Genomic DNA, 25,741 nt, shown 5'->3' with positions numbered 1-25,741 from the left:
AAATATTACAAACATCGATATTTACTCCAAAAAATCTGGTGAGTTTATTTTTATGTACAGCTGTTTTGTTTTTAAATTAGTTTTCAATGTAATTCTTATGGGGGAAATGCGACCTTTGAGAGCGTCTCGTGCCCTTAAGGGTAATAGATTTAAAATTCTAAAACCTTTATGCAAAACTACGAATTGAGACGAATCATTTGACACCTCAAACGTTAAAATCAGTCCAGAAATAAAAGAGGAGTTTTGTTCACAAAAAACAGCCCTCACGTATTAATATAAGAGATTTCTCAGTGTTTCACGGAAAAGATAAGAGCACCTTTGTTAATGAAAGTTTCAACAGGAATAAAGTGGTCAATGGTGAGGTTGAGGTAGTATTTTAACTTCTTTCAACCAGTGTGGAGAGTCACTTTAAATTATATACCTACCTTAGGGCTATGCTTCATAGATCTATAAAGCATTTTTTTTTTGTTTATTCATTGAATGTAACATATGTACCAACACGATCCTGATGACATTTTATTGCGAATAATTTGTTTTGGCTTGAAATTGTCAGATATTGTATTTGCGAAGGTTTGTAAAATGTCCTATACTATAATAGTTTTGCCAGCAAATCTGGAAATATGTAAACTAACTGCTGTTCTAAATATAAGAAGGTTTTAACTGACTACAAGATCCCGTGCGTAGAACGGGCACACAGCTAGTTGTTGTAAAGAGTAGTTCGTGTATTTGTAAACTGTCTAACACTTTCAAGTATAAACCTTGAATTTGTTTTGCCTTATAGCCTAGTACCGAACACTACTAACATGAGCTATTAATTACGCACGGGTCTCCTCGTTATATTTATTAAGTGTAAGGCCCGTTTTGCCAGAAGCGTCTGGTGCGTCCGACGCTCAGCGATAATCGCTAGAGCGATAATCGCTCAGCGTCTATCGCTCGAGCCTATTTTGCCAGAAGCGTCTGTTCCTTGCGATTATTTGATCAGTAAGTGGTTTACTTGGTGGCAAAAGGAGTGTTTCTGAAAATGACCTGTAAAAAGCAAATAGTAAAGTATTGGTTAGCTGAGGGATTAGACGATGATGAGTAGAAATGTTGTGCAAACCTAGGGAAGAAATGCGTACTATGTTTTTAAAGAGGCCTGAAGAGGGATATTCTAAATTGTTCATTGAAAATCAATTAACAATTGACTTAACAGTCGTGTGCTGAAATGGCTTCAATCGGTTTTTCATCTTCTTCACTATTGAATCCCCACTTTGTTTGTGACATGTCACTAAACTTTCAAACACAGCTTATTTAAAGAAACAAAAAGTTAAGTCAACAACTAAACACGTGCTTATTCCAGTAATAATCGCTAGCGACTGCGTCTCCGTCTGCTCCAGGAGCAGTGGTCCGCGTCAGACGCTTGCGTCTCAGTTACAGACGCTGGCGGCTGCAGCGATAGACGCTTCTGGCAAAATAGACTAACCTAAAACAATGCAAAGCAGTGGGCAGCGATTGACGCGGAGCGATAGACGCTGAGCGTCAGACGCACGAGACGCTTCTGGCAAAACGGGCCTTTAAGATATTGGAAATTTCAGTATTTTCATAAGAGATTTCAAAATACATTTTTTTGAAATTATACTCCTTTGATTATTGATTTTTTTAATTTAGCCTAAAATTGTATAAACATTTGTACAGTGATGTTCATTGAGGCTGCCCGCAACTGTCAATACCAACGTTGGTCTGGGAGGAAAGCTGTTAATTTATTATGACGATCCTTCACATATTTATGTCAACCAATTAATCATCGAGTAAACCGGGAACCAGAACACTGCGAGGACTCTCCGCGGATGAAAATCAGGACGGTAAATTTCACTTTTACATCAAATTTTACAGCGACGATTAGTAACGTGAGAGTGAGAAGGAGAAGGAGCGAGGAGATAAAAGAGTGACCGAGACCTAGAGCGAGTCCACAGTGTCCTTGACCGCCGCTCGGGCAACATCCTCCAACCTGCACACGATGGCACGACGACGACTACAGTCCGCGACGTTGCTGCTGGTGGTGATGTTGAGTGTGGCCGGGGCCTTGCCCCAAGGCCGCGCCCTGGACAACGAGGTCTCCCATCATACACTCGCCTCCGCCCCAGCCCCAGCCCCAGCCAACGAGGAGACTCTCATGACCAAGCTGAACGCCAAGTGTAGTCAGAGGGACACTTCCTCTTGTCTCATGCTCAAGCTGGTCACATACATGAACCGTCTTCTCAAGAAGTCGTCCATCGTCGTCGGCGACTCCTTGGTCATCACGCAGACCTCCGCCGTGGTGGAGGAGGAGTCACCCATCTCCAGGAACCTCCAGGACGACGGTTCCGACGAGAGCCAGCTGGGACTACTCATCGCCAACAAACTCTGGAACTTTGTTCGGTCTAGGTAAGATACTGCATAGAATTTTGTTGGATATTGCTTGTATTTTTTTTAGTAATATAAGCAGTGAGTGAATTTCGTCGATTAAATTACATTAAATTGACAAGCTTTATTTTATTCTAGACCGATTTTAATGGATGTAACTTTTGAGTACCGATAGTAACAATTTAACATCTGAAATGTAATTAATGTACTCATCAAAAACAATAGTTTATTGGTACTTTTCTTTGCGTTTCTTCATTAGCCGATTCTACCTACTGTATTGATTTTTTTACATTTTAGCGAATAGGTCTTGCCATGAGACCTACGGTAATAGCTTATTCCGGGACCGATTTATTTTTTCGTTTTGAGGTCCCCAAAGGCCTAAAACACCATTCGTTCCAATTCATATAATATATTATATATATATCTTAGAGAATTTCCCTATAGGGAAGTAGCTATTACCGTAGGTCTCATGGTAAGACCTAGGCCCGGGACCGATTTACTTTTTCATTTTGATTTCCCTAGAGGCCAAAACACCATTCGTTCAAATTTTTATATATGTATATATGTTTGAGTCCGGCCGGACGATAACTTGAGCAATTTTTTTCCGATTTTGATAAAATTTTGTTTGAAGGTGTAAAGCGGGATAACCTTGAATGAGTTCGCGAACCAGCATGATCGGACCATGGGAACGGGGTTTAACGGGGGGTTTTATGGGGTAAAAATGTTGTTTTTCTCATTTTTTACCCATAAAACATAAAATTTAACAATTTTTCTCCAGCCCCTTTTAAAGAGCTTAAAAACAAAAATAATTTAGTATGCCAAAGTGTTTTTGTACGGTGAATGGTTACAGAGAAAATTCAAAAAATTGTAAATTTAAAATTCCTATGTTATTCTTATGGAGAATATTGTAAAATGTTGTAGTTGGCTTGTTTATGGATATATTTTGATCAAACTTGGCGGATTTATTTATTTCATACTAAGCTATTGATATTTTAATAAAAAAACACACTTTATTAGTTTCCCTGTAGCAGCTAACCTAGGTACTCGAAACATAAATGTTAATTTCATACATTAATCGAAAATCAATCCAAGCAAATGGAAATTCGCTTAGTCGGCAGGTTTGCTGCAGCGGGGGTATTATATATATTTAATAATATAATTAAAGAATTAAACATTACAGTAGTACCGTTGAAGTTAATATTTGATTGATGATCTGATTTTTATGAAATTTGTTATGAACGTGTAAACCTACATTAATTCGAACGAGTTTGCAAACCAGCATGATCGGACTATGGGTACAGGGGTTATAAGGAAATTTTACGGGGTAAAAATTGGCTTTGCCATTTTTCACCCTAAAACATGAACTTTTGCAATTTCTTTTCAATCTATTTTGTAGGGCTCAAAAAACTAATAATTTAGTATAATGAAACGTTGTTGTATACCTAACGGTTACAGAAAAAAAATCCGAAAAAGCGTGAATTTAAAATTACCATTTTATTCTTATGGAGAATAAAGAAACTGTTGTAGCTTGCTTGTCTATATACATATTTTCATGAAATTTTGAAATTTTTAAAAATTTTATTTTAAGCTATCAATATTTTAATCAAAATCACACCTTGTTATCTTCCCTGAGGCAGCATACTTACGTTCTCATTAATCATTAATGATATTTAGGCTAAATAAGAAATAAATCTAACAATTATAAGGTAACAATTTAGTGTAATTCCAGCCAGGTAAATGGAAATTGGCTTGCTCTGCAGTTTTGCTGTGGCGGGGGTATTATTATTTTTATTTTTGTAACTTTAACGTACTTAAATTATACAGGGTGATTGGTACTCAGTGTGACAAAAATGTTTTGGTGTAAGTACAAAGTAAATGCAGTGTGATGATGCATATAAAAGGTTCCAAGTCTAAAAATTAGCTTCCCAAAGAACTATTTTATGTTTTTTCAAAAATATCTATGTTTTTAAACATAATACAGTACAGCTATTTCTCAATTACCTATACATGGATTTGAGTAGATAATATCATTTTCGTGTTCTACATTAAATTTTGTACAGTTGTAAAAACTCCGTTGTAAATAGATTCAAAGATAAAAATTAAGAGGTTTGATAAAAATAAAAATAAAACATTGGTCTATTGCATTTGTTCACACCCTGTATAAAAGGAAGTGTCCGAATATGGTAAAAACTGCGCCATTTTATAAGCTTTCCAACCATATGCTACACTATTGAGCTTTATGTCTGCTTATGTACGCTTTAGTGGTTTGAAGACTACAAAACATGGTGTCTTTAACATATAAAACCTAGAAAGTCGGTGTGTATTAAACAAAAGTTGTATTTTTGTTTCAGCTTGAACAGTAAAAAAAGTTCCCTGTTTTCTGGTATTCAAACCACTAAAACAAACATAAGAATATCTAAACCTGAAAAGTGTAGCATATGGTTGGAAAGCTTATAAAATGGCGCAGTTTTTAACATACTAGTGTCCCTGTTGCTCGAATTCGAGCAAATGCTAAGTATACAGGCATTATTTTAAAACGAATTTCAACCAAGTCAGCAAATGTTTGTAGCAAACTGTTAATTTAGCAAACTTATTGACTGTTTACAATTATTATATGCTCTTCTTCTTACTTTTGATTCCTGACAACAGCTGGAGTTTCATAAATTTTTTTCCAATGTTAATTTTATCGAAAAATACAAAACTTAAAAGGGCTCCAGGGCCTAACTCTCTCATTATTTCCTTAAAAAGAATGTTTCCTGCACAACTTCACGTTACGTTCTTTCCAATGACACCAAAAACATGACAATCGGTTCAGTAGTTTCGGAGGAGTAATTGTCACAAAAAATCTGCTTGCGTATTAAATAAGTACTAGTGTCACTGTTGCTCGAATTCGAGCAATTGCTGAGTATTACAGGCGTTATTTTAAAACGAATAACAGGCATCATTTCTTATGACTTTAAAAGATTCGACTCAAAGATTATGGAAATACTCAAGATGTACATAACAGATTATATCAATTTGTCCAGGCTCTCTCGGTTTTTCCATTGTAATATTTACGCCAACCCAAATTCAAATAGTAAATATTTAATTTTAACTAAGTCAGTAAATGTTTGTAGCAAACTGTTAAATTAGCAAACTTATTGACTGTTTACTATTAACATATGTTCTTCTTCTCACTTTTAATTTCTGACAACAGCTGGAGTTTCATAACAATTTTATCTCCCATGCTAATCTTATGGAGAAATACAAAACTTTAAAGGGTCCTAGGGAATTACTCTCTAATTATTTCCATGAAAAGATAGTTTCCTGCACAACTTCACGTTACGCTCTTTCCAATGACACCAAAAACATGTCAATCGGTTCAGTAGTTTCGGAGGAGTAATTGTCACAAAACCCCTGCTTGCGTATTAAATAAGTATATATGGATAGGATTCGGACACTTTCTTGTATACAGGGTGTGGAAAAATTCAATAGACCAATGATTTTTTAATTTTTATCAAACATATTAATTTTTATCTTTGAATCTATGCAATTTACAATGGAGTTTTTACGATTGATCCACCGTCATTTGCTATAATTCTTATTCAAAATGTAATGCAGAACGCGAAAATGACATTATATACTCAAATCCATATACAGGTAATTGAGAAATTGCTGTATTAAGTTTGAAAACATGGTTATTTTTTAAAAACATAAAATAATTTTTCCTACAGTCACCCGACAAAGTTGGCTTCCTTGTACTGTTTATAGTACAAAACGCTGCTAATTGCTGCATATTTATACTTTGCCGTACGGTTTATACTTTGTCGTACGGTTTATACTTTGCCGCACATCAGGATTCCAACGAAACAACACAAAACAGCGTGGTTCTATTATGCACATAATCCGTGTACGCTTGGAAATAGGTTGGCAACACTTAAAGATAATAATACTATGAGCAGCTGATTGACTATTATAACTACGATTTAACCTGTCATTTCGTGTTTATAGTTTCGGTATTTCTGAACTTTCTGGACTTTTCTTTTAAACATTTTTAAAACATTCCTACGATCTTAATAAACAAGAAAATAACTTTAAAGCATTTTTTTAGGCCCGGAAACCACTTAAAATTACGAAAACATACGGAACTATATTCTCAAAACGCGGAGCACATTTCTTGCCGAGAAAAAAATAGCAGAGTGATACGGACCGGGTACTACTTTCTCTAGGGCACCTATTTGTGTTGCCAGCTGAACCTATAAACTTGTTGAATAGTGTTTGAAAGACTAATTATTTATATGCTTTATAGTGACTGTATGAAAAATATAATGTGCAACACGAGTGAAAAAGGCCTTTGCTGCACTCAAGATCATTCCACACTCGCCTGCGGCTCGTGCGTAAACATTGCTCTCGTGTGCAGCAAAGTGCCACTTTCACCACTAGTTACAAAAATAACTATTACCTACGACCGTTTTTTAAAGTAGCCATTTCAGTTTAGTTCTTAGAATTGAAAAGTTTCACTTTACAGCTGTTTACTTTCATATCCGCATAGTTTCATTTCATATCCGCATAGTTTTCTCATATCCACACAGGTAACGGACCAATGAGGTTCAAGTATTGAGAGAAAAGAATTAAAATTGTAATGCTTCGAACGTCAACTAATCAGCTGATCAGCTGATCAGTTGACCAGTTTAATTGTTGATCCGACTTGTTCATGTTGATACTCGCGTATTCTTAATTAAGTTGGTGGAAGTCCAAAAATAAATTAAATATTTGCCGAATTGTACCTGATACAATATTATTTATGGTAAGAATTCTGCTAGCAATGTAATATTTAACGAAGTTTAAAAAACACGTAATTACAGGAAATCAGCTGATTATACAACAAGTCGTTGCATCACTTTCAGTGGCAATGACAATACACGAAAACATAACCTCTCTAAAAAGTTATCATTAGTGATTGTTAGTAATTAAATCCAGATTGATAGTAATAAAAAAACGGTCGTAGGTAAAGTAGTGTACGCAACTCGCGTTAATAGTCTTTACGACACTCGTAGAAGTTGTTAAGGCACTCGCCAAGGCTCGTGCCTTAAATTTTCTACTCGTGTCGTAAAGACTCACTTAACGCAACCGTTGCGTAAACTACTATTTCGGGAAGCTAGTTTTTAGACTTGGGACCTTTTATATGCATTATCACACTTCATTTACTTTGTACTTACAACAAAAAAATTTGTCACACTGAGTACCAATCACCCTGTACTTAATCTAATTCAAAATAAGTTGTTTAACCATGCGTTTATAAGGCACAATTTAGTATCGTAATACTATCGTGGAACGAATTGTTTCCGTTTTCAAGCCCAAGCCATACTCATGTTTTGTGCACTAAATCAAACCTTTGGATGTAAAAACTATCTTTATAAGTTTAATATAAAAAATTAAATATGAGTTTTAAGATTAAGTGTGGCTAATTTAATTACAAAAGTAAGCTATATGGCTTATAAACATACACAGTTTGTGTTTCCAATTCTATTCATTGCAAAATAATGTCAATATTTTTATGCACTGAAGTACAAAATAAATTACTACGCCCCTAATGAAAAAATTATCCAGTCTGAATCTAAAATCAAATAAGCAATCCAAACCTTAAGCGGACAGTATCCAAACTTAATTTACAAAACTGCTTGTCTTAAAAACATAAAAACTATAATTTTCAATTTTAGTTATAAATTGTATTTATAAAACGATCTATAAAGAATTTTACTGTATTTTTATTCGATGAGTCCTATTTAAAGTTTGACCGATTAAATAGACGCCGACTCTGCAAAAGAGCATACCGATTAGACTTTTATTTACTGCTCTGAAAGCATCTTTAGCCTGGTCATAATTGTTTACACTACACAAACTAGTTGTTCTGCCCGTGCCTTGCCACGGGGAGAGAACACAGGGAAGATTTTTTAGCGATTCTTCCCTGCCTCGTCCAATGCAAACTGCTGGTTGATTAAGCACTTATTCTTTGTGTAAATCAATTTGATCAATGGATCAATCCCAGTCACAAGGGAAAATAATCGAACTCTTGATGCAATATAGAAATCTATGGTACCTTAAATCAAAGGGTTAACTCAAGGAAAAGTAAACAAACAAGCAAAATCAATAATACCCCCACTGCAGCCAAATCTAATTTCCATTTGTGTGACTTTATTTTTAATTAAATCTAATTCAATGACATTAGGTTTAACGAGTACCTAGGTTAGCTGCCTGCAGGGAGGGTAACGAAGTGTGATTTTTAGGAAAATATTATTAGCTTAGAATGAAATAAATAAATTTGCCAAGTGTGATAAAAATCTATCCATAAACAAGCAATATTACAACAGTTTACTTATCATACTACGATTATAGGTAAGGAAGTTTGGATGTATGGATGGATGGATGTTTGTGACAAGTAAACGCGAAAAATACTAATATACTACTAAAATACTAACTGACAAGATTGAAATTTGGTATGATGATAGCTGACATTCCCGATTAACATATAGACATATGCTTTCCTCAAAAATCCTTTCAGGCACCACCCCAGTGGCTCTGGCTCTGGAGTTTCTCATGTTAACCTCTTATGAGTATTCATATTTAAATAAATTAAAGAATTTTGTCAGCCGTTTCAACTGTACAAGTTGGTTCTATGATATTAAATAACAACAAAAAGATGAGGTACACTATGAGAACTTACTTTTTATCCATGGTTTAGGTGCAGTGGTAGAACATTAGAACTATGGTAGATGTGTGCTACACCGTGGCTACACTATAGGATACCGTATAAATTAAAAGACAAAATTTTCTTAAGCCGTCCCCTCCCATAACTGCAATAAGCATACTTATATGCCAACCCCGTACGAAGGCCGGGTACTCTGCTAGTATATATGTAAATATATATACATATATGTGTGTGTATATATGAATTTGAATTGATGGTGTTTTTGGCCTCTGGAGACCTTAAAACGAAATACCCCCGCCGCAGTAAACCTGCAGACGAATTTCCATCTGCCTGATTGGATTTAAAATAAAATGTCTCCTTAAAAATATCACATTTATTCCCTATTTAAACAGAATTAGTTTAATAAGTACTTAGGTTTGCTGCAACAGGGATGGTAAAAGTTTTTTTTTAATGTAAAATATTAAAAGGTACTGTAGTTTAATAGGTACTGAAAATTCGCTAAAAGTAGCCTAAATCGGTCGCGGGTCTTATAATGAGACCTGCGGTAGATTATAGAAAAATTCGCTAAAAACAAATCTAACAGCTGGTGTATCTTCAATGTTTTAACAGTCCTTTAATTAATTGATGTTCCTCCCCTTTGGAGAGGGGTTATCGAAAAACTTATTTTTCGGGGAAGTTTCACAGCAAGACCTTTCATTCAAGTATGCGATTGATAGGTGTGCGGCTTATGGTTTTCTCAAAAGTTCAAATCCATCCTAGTTTTATATATAGATAGATTTATTTTAAAATCAATTCAGGCAAATGGAAATCCGCTTAATCTACAGGTTTGCTGCGGCGGGGGTATTTTTTCTTTTAATGGGAAACCACAAATGTTTCAATACCTTTCAACCGTAATTTTTACAGGAATGTGGGTTGTACTGTTTTGTTTATAGTTATACTAAAATTTAATGAAAATCTATTGAGCCATTTTTAAATCCAATTTTCCGTTATTTATGAGAAAACTAGCTTAACACAAGAATAACATTTTTTTGTACTTACAATAATTATCCTTATTGTCACAAATTTATGATATAAACATTTCAACAACGATTGACTTAATTCTTTACAAAGAACGAAAACACAAACAACACACACACGTAACGATTTGATTCGAGCCCTTTGGATTGGATTTTGGATTTCTTGTATTGACTTGAATTTGACATAACTGTAACTCACTCCACTGCACTCAGATAACTCATACTCACTCAACACGACGATCTCAGTCAGTACATTTTCCTTCCACCATGGGTCAGTGCGATTGACTCTCAGCTGACCTTTTTTAACCATGTCAAACAGATAAGCAAATGTGTTGTTGGAATAGTTATTTGTGCAACTAGTGAGCAATTGCACTTTGCACTCGAGTTGCACATTATATTTTTCCTACCGTTACCTTAAAACAAATAAATTGGTTAAGAAACGTAACATATTTTTGCACAGAAGTGAACTTAAATATTAAATTTAATGATACAACAGTACAACAGCTGACCAGCTGATTTACAGCCGGTGCTGCCAACGTATTTCGCGCGCATACGACCTTGTCGGCATGTTACGCGCTCACTATTTCGTGCCTTCACGTTGCAAATATGGAGTGAGGCCTGCCATACACGTTCCGTCCCGGCCTTAAGGCCTGGCCTTGAGGCCGGAACTGCACAGTTTGGCCGGAGTCGTGACCTCTCCACACACGCTCAGTCCGGAACTGCACAGTTTGGAGTTTTTGAGACGATTTTATTTTTTTTTCAACTCTTTTCTAAACGCACTTCTTAATTTTTTTTTTAACCACAGTGTCTTTTGTAACTTTTGGGTCCGCCTTCTTCACAAAATCCAATAATTCTTGATAGGTTGCTTCCCTCATTTCCTTGTTGTGGAATTCTTTGTTTTTTATTTTCCAGATGCATTCGTGGCCTTGGTATTTCTCTATGAATTCGAGTGTCAAGTCTCTTGACCAGGTAGACATGATTAATGTGAAGTACTTAACGAAATCACTACACAACACTACAACGCCAAAATGCGAGAACTATATCAACAAAACAACAAACAACACAACTCCGATTATGCTTTCACCAGACGGACGATGAAGAAAGGATGCGAATGCGAAAATGCTTAAAATTTATTGGGGGAGGGGAGAAGCAGCACTGTCTTGGACTGCGGGATTCGCCATACACGTTCAAATCGGCCTCAAGGCCGGGCCTGGCCGGATGTGTTTCACGTCCGGCCGTCCGGCCATCGATCTGCCTGAAGGAATCGACATACACGTTCAGTTTTTCCTTCAGTCCAGGACTGTACAGTCCGGAAAACCGTATACTGAAGGAAAACCGGAACGTGTATGGTAGGCCTGAGACAAAGTAATTAGAGTGAGACAAAGTAATTAGAGTGAGAAAATCCTAACATTGTCTCACTGATGAGCGAATTGGCCACTTTGCTTTCCAAAATCAGTGAGAGAACATGTACATTGTTAGGTAACTGTAGGAAAAATTAAAAGTTCTTAATAGGCTTAGAACATTGCTCCCAGCAAACATCAAGTTGAGGTAGGTCAAATACCTGATTTCCCCTACCTTAAATTTCTGCCTACCTGTTTTTGGATGCAGTTTAACACAAGAACAGATCACTATACTACATAGGCTACAGAATTGCTCTCTAAGGTTCGTATACAACCTTAAAAAATATGATCATATCACAATGTCGAATACAATTTCCATCCAGGAGAGCTGTGATAAGCAGGTTGCCTGTATCGTCCACAAGACACTTGTCACTGAGGCACCGCAGTATTTAAAGGAAAAACTGAAAGCGAGGTCGGCCGTGAGAGAGCGCAGAACTAGACAGGACTTGTTGCTTCCCTTGATGCTGGTAGAAGGGGATTTTCTTACTTCCGGCCGGCTCAGTACAATGCACTTCCTTGTACACCAAAATCACTACAAAATATTTAAAACTTGCCTGAAGAATTAGTAATTACATTTTTATTTTGTTTCGTAGTGTTAAGAATTTTTGTTTAGTTTTAGTCCTGACTTGAGTCAATTTGTAAGACAGTATAGTTAGGCTACTGAAATTCGCTCATGAATAAGGACCTTATTTATTTATTTACTGTGTGAACAAATCTTTGCCAGCAAAACCTCATTGACCACACAATACCCCCCTACGAAATATACTATTTAACTACGTTACTATACATATTCTTTTTTGAAAGATTTCCCAGGGCGATAGTTATTTGTGGTTCTGTTAGGTTACCTTTCGAAAGAAAAAACGAATTTACAAAGTTATATACATGCTGTGTTCAGGTCCATCAAGTGGTCAGTGCTGCCAGAGGCGGACCTAGTGTTGTCAGCTACTCCGGAGGACGATGGAACACTCAAGCTGGGCATGAACATACGAGCCGGCAAAGCTTTGGAGACAGGTAGGCACAGAAACACAATTATTAATCTAATGTTACCTAAGAAGATCTATTGAAAACAAGATTGGGCTTAAACTATATGTTTGCTTGACTATGGATACAACTATAGACATCCCGATCCATGTTAAAGCTATAGCCGGTTTTAGAATAAATATGGACGTATTTAATTGAGTTGATTTGAACCACCGATAGTATGCGCTGGGGTAAATTACACTACTGGTGTCTAACGAAAAAGCCAACTTCACTTTATTCAAGCCAAATTGAAAGTAATCAGGACACCTTAGCATTTTTTATTTCACATCTATCTATCTATAAAGTATAAAAGAGGATGTTTGAATATTTGTTTGGCAGTGATAAACTCAGACACCGCTGAACCGATTGCCACGAAACTTGGTACATACGTGTAGAATTTCATGGAATAGGTTTATACACCATCAATTTCGTGATCCGTCCAATCGGCTCCGCCCCAGTGGCTCTGGAGTTTCCCATGTTAACCTTATGAGAAATGGAATTAATGAATCTTAACAGCTGTTTCAATTAAACAAGTTGGTTCTGTTCTATGATGTTCAATAGCATTAAAGTTACAAGGATTACCAACAGGGGGCAGCACTATTATTTCTTTTACATTTATGACAACAGCTAATTTGCAACCAAAAGGTGAGTGAGCGTAGCGAACGAACTTCAAATTGGAGGCGAGTTAGCGTAGCGAACGAGCTAACCTGAAGGCAAGTGAGCGTAGCAAACGAGCTAACCTGAAGGCAAGTGAGCGCAGCGAACGAGCTCCAACCTAAAGGTGAGTGAGCGTAGCGAACGAACTTCAACCAGGACGTGATTGAGCCATGCGAACGAGATCATCTTGAAAATTAAGAAGTTAAACGGGGCAAAGCCCGCGGGTTACAGCTAGTATATATATAATACGCTAAGCCGATTTTTGTAAACAGAACTCCTCCCACATTTTTGGACCAATTTTGATGATTAAAATGTCAAAATAATGGCCCTGATCTGAAGTTTTGCAAAGTGTTTTAGGTTTTTTGAAATCATTATTAGTTTGGGCAGGATCTTCCATCAAAGTTGGGTTTTCTCCCATAAGATTAACATGGGGGAATCTAAATATTTAATTGGAAATTTTGTCTCCACTAATTTGAGAGAACGGCTGTGCGTAGAAACTTGGTAGAGGTGTCAAAAGAAAGGTCTTGGTCTGTAGATCATTTATCAAAAGAAAAAAGAAGTAAATTCCCTTAGGGCTCTGCTCCGACTTTTCAGAGAGGTTACTTCGATGTATTCATTCAACTTAGTGAAAACATAATATAGATATGTATACAAATAAGAATTTGAACTCTTAGAGAGCCTTGGAATGTTACAAGACTAACGAAAAAGGGTGTGCATGTTTACTAGCGCTACTCAGCAACAAAAACCATTTAATTTATCTCTAAAAAATATATTCTTAAAGTGCACTGAGCAGCAGTATAAAAAAATCTCTGTAACTTACCTTTATAGTTACAAAACGCTGAAACTCGCATTGTGACATTTTATAATTCGGATCATACTTCTCCAACAGATAATTCATCTGCAGAAGAAGTTTATTGTGCTCTTACCGTGTCTAATAACATACAAACACAGAAACCTTGCATAAAATGGTACCTATCTTGACAAATTATTTGCAGTGGCCTATATTACGGACCGTGGCCCACTGGGTTGGTAACATTATTGAAAATAACACGACATTTTGGCTGTAAAAAATAGCACAATGAGTAAATACTATTAAAGCAGCTACTGTCATGACAGCGAGATCATATTCCTTTTAAACTAGATCACATCATCCTTTATAGGATACGTTGATTAACAATGCATGTAAACGTCAATATTTACGTAACAGCCAATTTACAGTATTTTTTTGGTTTTTGGAAATGCCACATTGCTATGTTATTTACATTATTTTCTGCCAATGAAGCCGCGCGACCATATAAACGTGGAGGCCCCAGTTCAAGAATAAAAGCCAACTTCACTTCAAGTATATTCCACTACACCTAACATTCCGTAGAGAGATTATATTGACAACTTAATGTAGGTATTTGATAAAGCTGAGACAACTAACTGACATCCCCCATGTCAATGAATTCTAGCTTTAACAGTAACCCTACAACCAATTTCTCAAAACTATGATAGAGTGTTGTTCATTGGCACAGAAGTACGATATGAACTGACCCGACGTGACGAAGGAAAAATCAAACTTACACTGTAACGGATATACCTCCCTTTGAAGTTAGAACGTGTCTTCCCAACAAACAGATATTTTTCAAATAAATCATAGATTAATCTGCATTACACTGATGAAATCACGGAAGTGTTTAGCTACAAAAGATCCACCAATACGATTTTAATACTATTTAAAGGCTCTTCCAAAAAAAGAGATACCAGATAACATACTATAAGTTCGGCCGCTTAGAAAGCGACCTCCTCCAGCATTGGTTTAGCGTTAGCGCGCAGGTCGTTTTCTAAGCGGCCGAACCATAATAATAACTCCGATGACGTACGGTACGGAATATATTTTATTCGTTTAATGATCAACCATTTTTGGTAACTAACGCAATTAATATCATTATTGTTTTTACACTTATTACTCTTTAAACAAAAAACAATTCTAAATGCTCAAAATATGTATAACTTCACTTAATTTATCGCAGTTAGATGAATTAGCGTAATCCTTGAAAGTAACCGTCGATTTCGACGGGTCTCGCCTAGTAAACTATAATCAATAAGGAAAGAATATCGGTACCGTAGTTTGATTGATGTACTTTGTAATAAATAACAGGTTGTCTATTTAGTAGATGATAGGAAGTCAATGTTTTTAGGGAGCTAACATAAATATCATTAAGAATCAGTGAAAATGGTCATACTAAACATTAAACGATAACGAACGAATACGATTTGTCTTGCAAAATAATAAGATTTTCAACTGTAAGAATCAAGAAACTATTTTTCAGGTTTGAAGCAAACTGTTGTGATTGAATATGGCATTAGCTGAATCAAATTACGATACTACGCCCAATTAACCTGAGTTTTTTTTTTTCATTTTTCACAATCAATTAATTGTTTTCTATTGACATCCTATACTCTATACTGTAATACGAGTAACGTGTGTGGGAACAATGATTTCATAAGCAGCGCCAACGATCACCTCTAAATTGTTAGAAATATCTTACTTGTAGGCTAAAAGCAATATCTATGCTAGGCCCTGTTCTGGAAAAATTATTTTTTTCGTTAAAAACTTTAAATTAAATTGGAGTTTTTTACAAAGGCCTTATGTGTTGCCAAGTAGCCATGGCAGTTTTACTAATTTACAGCAAACATGTAAATACAAGACTCATACCATTATGGTTATGACAAACCATCTACATAACAGTACACTATCAAATTAGGCTAAAAAAACCGAAAAAAAGAAAATGACATTCCGATGAATACCATTGCGCATTGATTATATAAGACACTTAGCGCATATTACCATAGAGTACCTGGGGATCCTCCCTTCCCATAGCATTTTAGGATTGTAGATACCTTAATCTAATCGTCATAAACAGTTCCCACACTCCGGACCGCTCACCTTTACTACAGTATTTCCTTTACCACTTCCTACGTCACGGACCGGTTTCCTTACCTTCCCATAGCATTTTAGAATTGCAGATACTTTAATCTAATCGTGATAAACAGTTCCCGCACTCAGGATAGCTCGCATTGACTACTTACTTACTTCACCACTTCCTACGTCGCGGACCTGTTTCCTTACCTTCCCATAGCATTTTAGGATTGCAGATACCTTACCATCCTTATGGAACAGCTGAAGCCACTTTTATTGTTAGTTCTGTCTGGTTTTCTGTAGATGTCGTGTTTTGTTTACAATTTGTTTCTATTATTTTAGGGTTAGTTTCTCATTATTTGTGTCTCACTGTTTGGTTATATAGCCAACGATAGTAATATAGTACGGTAATATAGTGAACGAGTTATATTTATGATTAAATAGTATTATTTGGTTAAACGAGGTTTTAAATTACTGAAATAACAAGAAACAAATTGTAAACAAAGCAAGACATCTACAGAAAACCGGACAGAACCAACAATAAAATTGGCTTCAGCTGTTCCATAAGGATGGGAAATCTACCTTAATCTAATCGTCATAACAGATCCCACAGTCCGCACTGCTAAGTTAGCCTTTACTACAATGTATGGAGTAAGCTTCAGTATAATCATTGCTCAATAGTAACAAGTGATGTTTTTGCTTTTGTACTGTATTTTGTAATATCCTTATATATAATACGTGAAGGCGATTTCTTGAAAACACTACTCCTCCGTTAATAATGGACGGATTTTTACAAACGACGTGTCAAAATAAAGTATTTTTTGTGTAGACGCCCCCTTTCACCAATTCATGTAATAAAAATCCTCGGGCTTTGCCCCACAGGCCATCAAAGTTGGATTTTCTCCCATAAGATTAACATGGGGGAATTTAAATATTTAATTGGGAACTTTGTCCCCACTAATTTGAGAGAACGGCTGGGCGTAGAAACTTGGTAGAGGTGTCCAAAGAAAGGTCTTGGTCTGTAGATGAGATATCAAAAGAAAAACTAAGCAAAATCCCTTAGGGCTCGGCCCCAGAAGCCTTTAAAGATCCCTCCACAGAGTTGTTTACATTTTGGTCATGTGAATAATACTTTTTAATAAAACAGCTGTTCATTTTTACTTTCTCCCCCTATACCATAGTATATGGAGAAAGTATTGTTTTCGTCAAAATTTTCGAGTTTGAGTTTTGAGTGGATATATTCGTTTTGGGTCCCCCTGGACCCAAAAAAGTGGTTTTCGAAGTGATGTCTGTGTGTGTGTGTGTGTGTGTGTGTGTGTGTGTGTGTGTGTGTGTGTGTCTGTGTGTCTGGATGTGTACAGAGCTAGGGACTACACCTGTGGTCCGATTTCAATGAAATTTGGTATGTAGGTTCTAATCCATGGTATCTCCAGGCGTTTTTTTCATTTTTTTTTAAATTTTTATTTTTAATGGGGATTTTCCCATAAAAACCCATAAAAAACTGGAAAAATCGGATTTTCTCAAAAATGGCCCGAACGATTTTGATAAAAATGTAGTATGTTATAGTCCTTTATATTTTAAACAAAATGATACAAATCCCATTTCTTTAAAAATTACGGTTCAAAAGTTATGGTAAATTATGTTATTTTCCCATAAAACCCCTATAAAATAACAAAAAAATAGGATTTTAGACAAAAATCCGGTTTTGATTTAACAGAGTATGTTATGATCCTTACAATTTTGATAGTTTTTGTCATTTTTTAGAAAATTATTTTTTTAATGGGGATTTTCCCATAAAACCCCATAAAAAACTGGAAAAATAGGATTTTCTCAAAAATGGCCCGAACGATTTTGATAAAAATGTAGTATGTTATAGTCCTTTATATTCTAAACAAAATGGTACAAATCCCATTTCTGTAAAAATTACGGTTCAAAAGTTATAGTAAATTATGTTATTTTCCCATAAAAATCCCCATAAAATAACGAAAAATCGGATTTTCCCAAAATTGGCTAGAACGATTTTGATAAAAATTTAGTATGTTATAGTCCTTTAAATTCTGAAGAAAATTGAACAAATCCGATTTCCGTATATTTACTCTTACCGCTTACTCATGAGAAAGGTTGTTGACAATCTTATGGGAGAAAGTATGTGTCAGAATGCTGATACCGTTTATTTAAATTGTATTTCAAACCACACATATTTATTGGGTTACTGAATTGTACCAAATAAGTATTTGCAATGTTATTTTCTGATTTTAAAATTAATTTTCCTCTTTATCATGTCATGTTTTGCAATAAAACGTTCTATTACGAAATCAGTGGAAAATCCTCACAGAAATTCTTAAATTATTTCTTATTGAACTATCTTATATCTATTGTACGGGTTGGTGTCTGCCTTTTTCACCACTTTTGCCTAAATTTTATCATATTATTCTACACATATCAAATATTCATGTAGAAATATCTGCTCTTATCAAGTCTAATAAAATCCAAACATAGAAACATTGCCTAAAATGGTACCCATCTTGACAAATTATTTGCACCTGCCTATATTACGGACTTTGGCGCACTGGGTTGGTAACATTATTGAAAATAACACGACATTTTGGCTGTAAAATATGGTACAAAGAGAAAATACTATTTTAGCAGCTACTGTCATGACAGAAAGGTCATATTCCTTTTAAACTAGACCTCATAATCCTTTATAAGATACGTTGATTTACAATATGTAAACGTCAATATATACGCAACAGCCAATTTACAGTATTTTTTCTTTTTGGAAATGTCCCATTGCTATGTCATTTGCATTATTTGTTGCCAATGAAGCCGCAAGACCATATAAACTAGGAGGTCCCTAACAGTTTAAGAATAAAAGCCAACTTCACTTCAAGTATTCCACTACACCTATCATTCCGTAGAGAGATTATATTGACAACTTTATGTTATTGATAAGTCTGAGACAACTAACTGACATCCCCCATGTCAAGGAATTCCAGCTTTAACAGTAACCCCACAATCAATTTCTCATAACTATGCTAGAGGGTTCATTCATTGGCACAGAAGTACGATATGAACTGACGCTACGTGACGAAGGAAAAATCAAACTTACACTGTAACGAACATACCTCCCTTTGAAGTTAGAACATTTCTTCCCAAAAAATATTTTCTTTTCAAATAAAATCATATTACACTGATGAAATCACAGAAGTGTTTAGCTACAAAAGACCCACCAATACGATTTTAATACTATTTAAAGGTTCTTCCAAAGGAAGAGATATCATATAACATACTAATAATAACTCCGATGAGTCAAATGACGTACGGTATGGGAAATATTTTAATCATTGAATGATCAACCAAATTTGGCAACTAACGCAATTAAAATCATTATTGTTTTCACACTTACTACCCTTTAAACAATGCTAAATGCTCAAAATATGTATATTTCACCCAATTTATCGCAGTTAGATGAATTAACTTAAGCCTTGAAAGTAACCGTCGATTTCGACGGGTTTCCCCTAGTCTAGTATATTGTGTGTAGATGCCTTTATGAACACATGTGTTAGAACTTACAAGTCTTTTGTTTACTTTTTCCTTGTTATTTAATTCAACCAACATGGTTACTTAGCAACCCATAAGACTAATGTTAAAAAAATGTGACTTTCAGTTTTATTTTTCTACGTAATTAGATTTTTGGTTGCAGTTCTAACTGCAGTAAACTTGTTTTTAGGCCAGGAATAAACTATTTTCAACATTTGAAGAAAATCGTCGGAGCCGTTTTCGAGATCTTTATGCAAGCAAGCAAGCAAGCATACAAGCAAACATTACTCATATTAGAATATAGGATAGGATAAAACATACTCCCAAAATGAGGTGAAATTTTGAACAACGTTCATACTCTTAATGTTACAGGAAGAGGGAAAATGAAGAATATGGGACCAGTGATCGCAGCTGGTATCATGAAGATTGGAATGGTAGGAGTGCTGGCATTCAAGGCGTTGGCTTTACTTGTGGGGAAGGCTCTCCTAGTATCCAAACTGGCTTTCCTGCTGGCAGCAGTGATAGGGCTGAAGAAGTTGCTCTCCCAGGAGAGACATGTCACCTACGAGGTGGTTGCACATCCTCACCACTCTCACAGCGAGGTGCACAGCTCAGGAGGACACCATGATCTGAGCTCTGGATGGGGACGTAGTCTGGACAACAGCGACGCCCATACACTCGCTTACAGCGCACATGTACCAGACACTGCGGTAGTCCACTGGTAGGTGGCAAGGGAGTGTGGGTAAGGGGAGGATGGTACAGTGAATATGAGAGCAATCCTTGACATTAAACTTTCAAGGGTTTCTGTAAGTTCAATCTCCAGAGACAATCAACAGTAATTGGACAGTACACAAAAAATAGCAACAAAAGGCTGGATTTTTTAATGTGGGGGCCTGAGAGACATTATAGGATCTTTTAGGGTTCACAACTAAAAATATTGAAAAATAAACAGCAATATTGTATATCAGGGTGGGGTCCCAGGAGGGATTGGGCAGATGTTTCCTTTCAAAAAATCGGGGTGAACCCCGTTTTAGCCTGAAAGATTTTACGCTTTTAAGCTTCAAATCCTGAGGCCATCACTATTGTATTTTGATTTTTTGCTATGAAAGTCGTCCAATTATAAACAAAGGAGGTGCTCGCCAAATGCCATGTAAATTGAATGAAAATTGTGACTGCTTTAAAGATCTTAAAGGTTTGAACGAGTCCCTGAAAAAGTTAACAGAGGGTAAATAAAGGAATCTACTATGATGCTAGAACTAAGGACTTATTAAGCTAGTTACTGAAAAAGCCAATGCTCGTTTTAACTGCCTGCCGGTGCAGTTGGGCATTGCCCACTATGATGGTCCCAGGATTAAGACTCAATTTGCTTTATATTTTTTTACTAGTACCATAAACTTGAAACCTACATATTATTATGAGATGTAAAATATAATCATAGAGAACAACCAACACAAGTAGCCTAGAGTTCTCATCCCGTTGTAAATTTTGAAGCTATAATTTTTCATGTCTGGTTCATGTCCGGTCACACTGATCACTATTATCAACAAAATTTTTTTGATATTATTTTAGGAGTTTCATGATTTGTGCTTTACTGTTTGGTTATACAGTATAACTAGGGGACTAGTTATTGTTTATGATTAGATCGTTTTATTTGGTAAACGAGGTTAAAACTACTGAAATAACAAGAAACAAATCGTAATCAAAACACGACCTCTGCAGTGCACCGGACAGAACTAAGAATAAAATTGGCTCCAGCTGTTCCATAAGGATGAGAAATGTACTTAGTTGGGGAGTATGTTTTATCTATGATATAATTACTGTTTCAGATTGTCAACACATACCAAATGTTGAGGATCATGCCATGAGACAACGGACTGTTTCCATCCACAGCTGATTGCCCACTCCATATTTATTGTTATTTATGATTTAAGAAACCATCTCATCTTGGGCTGTAAATAGCTTTTTTAGTCAAATAGTTTATTTCCTAGAATGAAGTGATATTTCTTGTATTGTATATTGTACTTGGTATTTTGACTGATTTTCTTTTACTTTATCATAAAATATTGTATACAGTTGCTCAAGGACTTTGTCAAAGTTACACGATCTCTCTTTCCTTCTCTCTACACATTGTACCAAAGACCAGATCAATAAAGGCGAAGAAGAATAATTAATTGTCATGTGCTACATATCCAAAAGTCAATGCTATCGTGTAGTTATTGGTTTAAATATTTTAAAATTTTCTGTAATGAACTTCTATCAAGTACTCTCTCAGGGCTTTATGTGAAATATTGTAAATAATACTAGGATAGTTTTCCTTCCTTTGTATTTGTTCATACATCTGATTTGTAAATATTGAAATAAAAGTATTTATTTTAATTTTCTTTGTATTCAATTTTTTCTTTGTTTGCACTTGTTTCTCCACCAGTGGAACATTTCAATAAAGTAAATTTAAACGGTCTAAACCCATTAAGTAACAGTACCAGGGGACCGAGCACTGCTCGTGGTGCTTAATTTGATCGATACGAGAAAAAATAAACATAGGCCTAAATATCAACAATATCCCTGATATTATAAATATTATAACTGTATGATGTTGCTATACATGTATTTAATGTTGATGGCAATAAATGTATTTGATTTTATTGGAATATAGTATAAAATATTAGTGCAGTAGAAATAATCGAAAATATAGCTTAAGGTGGAGCTAATTGCTACACAAATGATTTTTGCTGTGAATGGTAGGTAGTATGCATCTAATCAACATACTAAAAATATACATCCGTACTGTGGCGCAAAATACGTTTTTTGGCCGCCATCTTGAAAAAGTGTAAACATTTTAATAATCGTAAAAATAACTTTTTGGGTATCAAATTATAGGAAATATAATGCTGCAAAATGTTATAATAGTGGTTATAAGCACTATTTAGAAATACGATCGTAGTACAAAATACCCCCGCAAACCTGCAGACTAAACAAATTTCCATTTGTCTTATTGATTTTCAATTGGTAAGTATTTTTACACAACCACCTCAATTAAATCTAGTAATTCAGTTTTAAAAATCTTTGTACAACTGATTTAATAGATTAATGATGACAAATATAAGCTTGCATAGCTTTGAGACCAAAATTATGAAAATCGGTCCGGTAGAAGAGCCAAACGAACTCGAAAAAAACAAATTTAACTCCCGTAAGTAATGTACAGGGAGGCAGTTTGTGCATAACTCAAAATATACGTCAAAATGAGTGTTGATGCTTAATAGCTAATCTATGGTGTGTCCATAGCTCTACTTTAAAGCCGGATTTACACTATGTAGAAAAACCTGCTATATAACTTTTCCTATATAACATTGCTTTATAACTTTTTCTGTATGAAAAATTTACAAACAATTTTAGTGATTCTGGTGCTCGTGCTATATGTTATATGTAGCACAACCTCATTCGCATTCCGTATCGAAATGTGCGCTGAAGAGACATTGTTCGTGGCAGCTATCGTGGTGATCTTGGAAGTCAGACGGGAGCGAAGATTTTAGCAAGTTTTAGGTTTGACCGCTTCTTGCTTCGAGACATAAGTACAGTGTAGCAGGACCTTAATGATGATGAATACGCTGACAATCCATAATTAAAACGCTAAATAAGGCGACGGTAACTTCAAACACGTTTTACGTATGATCACAACGCCGGTTGTCCACGGAACAGTTCAATTAAGTTTATAATATCATCCCGATCCTAGCAGTGTCACTTTCCGTTTCCAGTCCTTCCATTGTAAACGAAGATCGCTGAGCAAAACCGTTCGCACCCAAGAGGCTACAACTGTGAACTGTGTGCACTAAATGCTACATATAGCAGATGCTAGACGAAAAATATATGTAAATCATTGCTACATATGGCAATGTTAGATGTAGCACGTATTTCTTTTGATATTTACCGACTCCCGATGGATAGCACAATTTTAGGATCTACTACATATAGCAGTGTTATATAGCACTTTAGTAAAGGTAATTTTTCAACTTCTAGCAAATGTTATATAACATTGCTAGATGTTACACAAATCTGCTATGTAGCAGGTTTAGCTACATATAGTGTAAACCCAGCTTAAGGCCAAAATTATGAAAATCGCTCTGGTAAAAGAGCTAACCCGACTCGGAAAAGAAAAACCAATTATTTGTATAGATGGCAATAATTGATTTACCAGTATGCATAATCTAATCAAACGAAAAATGAGTTAATAATTTAACAGCTTATTGTTATAGTGTTATTTAATTGATTTTTCTTTGATTAAATATTGTTGTTAACAATTTGCATTTGTATTTAAAGTGTGTTTCTTATGTTAACACGTTCGCTACTGCAATAGTACGAAATTTTCCATTCACATGGACCAGCGACGCACATATGCGACGGCCGGTTTCCACCCATAGACTGCCGTCGCATATATGCGACGGCTAGTCACATTAAAATAGACTGCCGACGCATATTTGCGTCGGGGTTCTAATGTTATTAAAATGCTTATATCTTTGTAGTGGTCTATTTGAAGGCACTGAATTCCCTGCAGTGGTCTACAGAGATGTCTGACGCACAACTGCGTCGCTTGGTCTGTGGATATGATGATTGGTGACGTCATATAACAGTTGGAAAAACTGGCTTTTACTTTTCTGCATCACTGTATGTATGTATGCAGTACGTATGCTGCATTGTCCTATGTAGCTTTTATATTTGTTCAGTTATAAACTGTTCTTGAATAATCTGTTTATTTTTTTTACTTACTTTCACCTTAAAACACAAATAAATGAACTGTCGCATATATGCGACGCTTAGTCTATTTCAAGAAAACTATGATAATTTTCACTATTGTCTTCGCTGTAGACCGGGCGTCGCAAATATGCGACATTACTAAAGGTTATAAAAAATACAAAAAACAAGAATAATTTATATACAAACACGATTGTAGCGTATTACAATGTAAATGATCACTGTTTTACAGTTTTCGCCCGTGGTCTGTGTGTACTGTTATCCAAGTGACAGCCGGTCTGTGTGTAAGAGATAGGCTTGATAGGCTTGAAAGTATAATCCTAGACCTTACCAAAGACAGTAAGCTAAATCCAGATCTTGAAAGCACCCTGACCTCTCCAAAGCCTAATACTAAAAGCACCCCTAAAACAAAAAACCCACCGAAAAAACAGTACTCCACTGCCTTACAGAACTCACCGAATACTACAGCCCAAATTAAAAAGCCTACAGCACCAAAAACTGATGAAAAAGAATCTCCTCTCATTATTGGCGACTCCCTAATGCGACATACAACAAACCTTCTTCATAAACAAGACCCTAAAGCCTTCCCTGAATCCAATCTAATTGTAATGAGTGGAGCAAAAATACAGGATGCAAGTAATTTCCTAAGAAATCAAAACAAACTTCCAAAGAAAGTGGTGATACAGATAGGTTCAAATAACATTAACCGGTCTAAAACCCCAAACCATGTCATGCGGCCACTATGGCTAACAATAGAATTCAACCAAAAACGGTTCCCAGAAACAGAATGGTACATAGGATCTATCCCTTATAGAGATGACTGCCGCAAAGTATTCATCGAGGAAACAAACAAAGCCCTAGAGTTTATGTGTTCACAGCTTAAAATCCACTTCATTAACAACACTAAAATTCTTAATGACACCCACCTGAGCTGGGATGGAGTTCACCTAAACCAAGAGGGATCTGAAATACAAGCTAACCAAATTATCCAGGCTCTAGGCCTTACTACAAACAAAAGCTCAACGCCAAAGTCAAGCAATGGGAACCAAACGACCCCAAACTCCGAAACAGCCTCAAACCCTCCAACGAACTAGCAAAAAGCCAATCCCCTAAAAACAACCAAGCCCAACCACTTAGAATACTCCACCTAAATATACAGAGAGGCCTACAAAACAAATTAGATAAATTACAAATTGAAATTCAAAAACTCAAACCCCACATATTGATATTATCTGAACATGGACTAAAGGAAGAAAATCTACTGCAAACTCACATTGAAGGCTATATTTTAAATACCTACTTCTGCCGGAAAATCCATTTATGGGGCGGAATCGCAATTTTTTTAGACACAAAAATACAAACTCAAATAAATGAAATCAAACTTAAT

At 35.7% G+C, this 25,741-nt stretch overlaps 1 protein-coding gene across 1 annotated transcript; it reads left to right on the top strand.

The window, feature by feature from the left end:
* The first annotated feature begins 1,905 nt into the window (after positions 1–1,905).
* On the top strand, positions 1,906–21,984 carry LOC128983528 (uncharacterized). Its single transcript, XM_054402831.1, has 4 exons — positions 1,906–2,403; positions 12,382–12,497; positions 19,981–20,329; positions 21,435–21,984. Coding segments are annotated over exons 1-4 (873 nt in total). The 5' UTR covers positions 1,906–1,996; the 3' UTR covers positions 21,436–21,984.
* Positions 21,985–25,741: the final 3,757 nt, after the last annotated feature.

The sequence above is a fragment of the Macrosteles quadrilineatus genome, unplaced genomic scaffold, assembly GCF_028750875.1.
Source record: "Macrosteles quadrilineatus isolate MER2022 unplaced genomic scaffold, UCM_ALF_1.0 Scaffold_1__1_contigs__length_201487025, whole genome shotgun sequence".
NCBI lineage: Eukaryota > Metazoa > Arthropoda > Insecta > Hemiptera > Cicadellidae > Macrosteles > Macrosteles quadrilineatus.
Note: the sequence above shows the minus strand (reverse complement) of the source record. Positions and strands in the feature narration are given on the sequence as shown.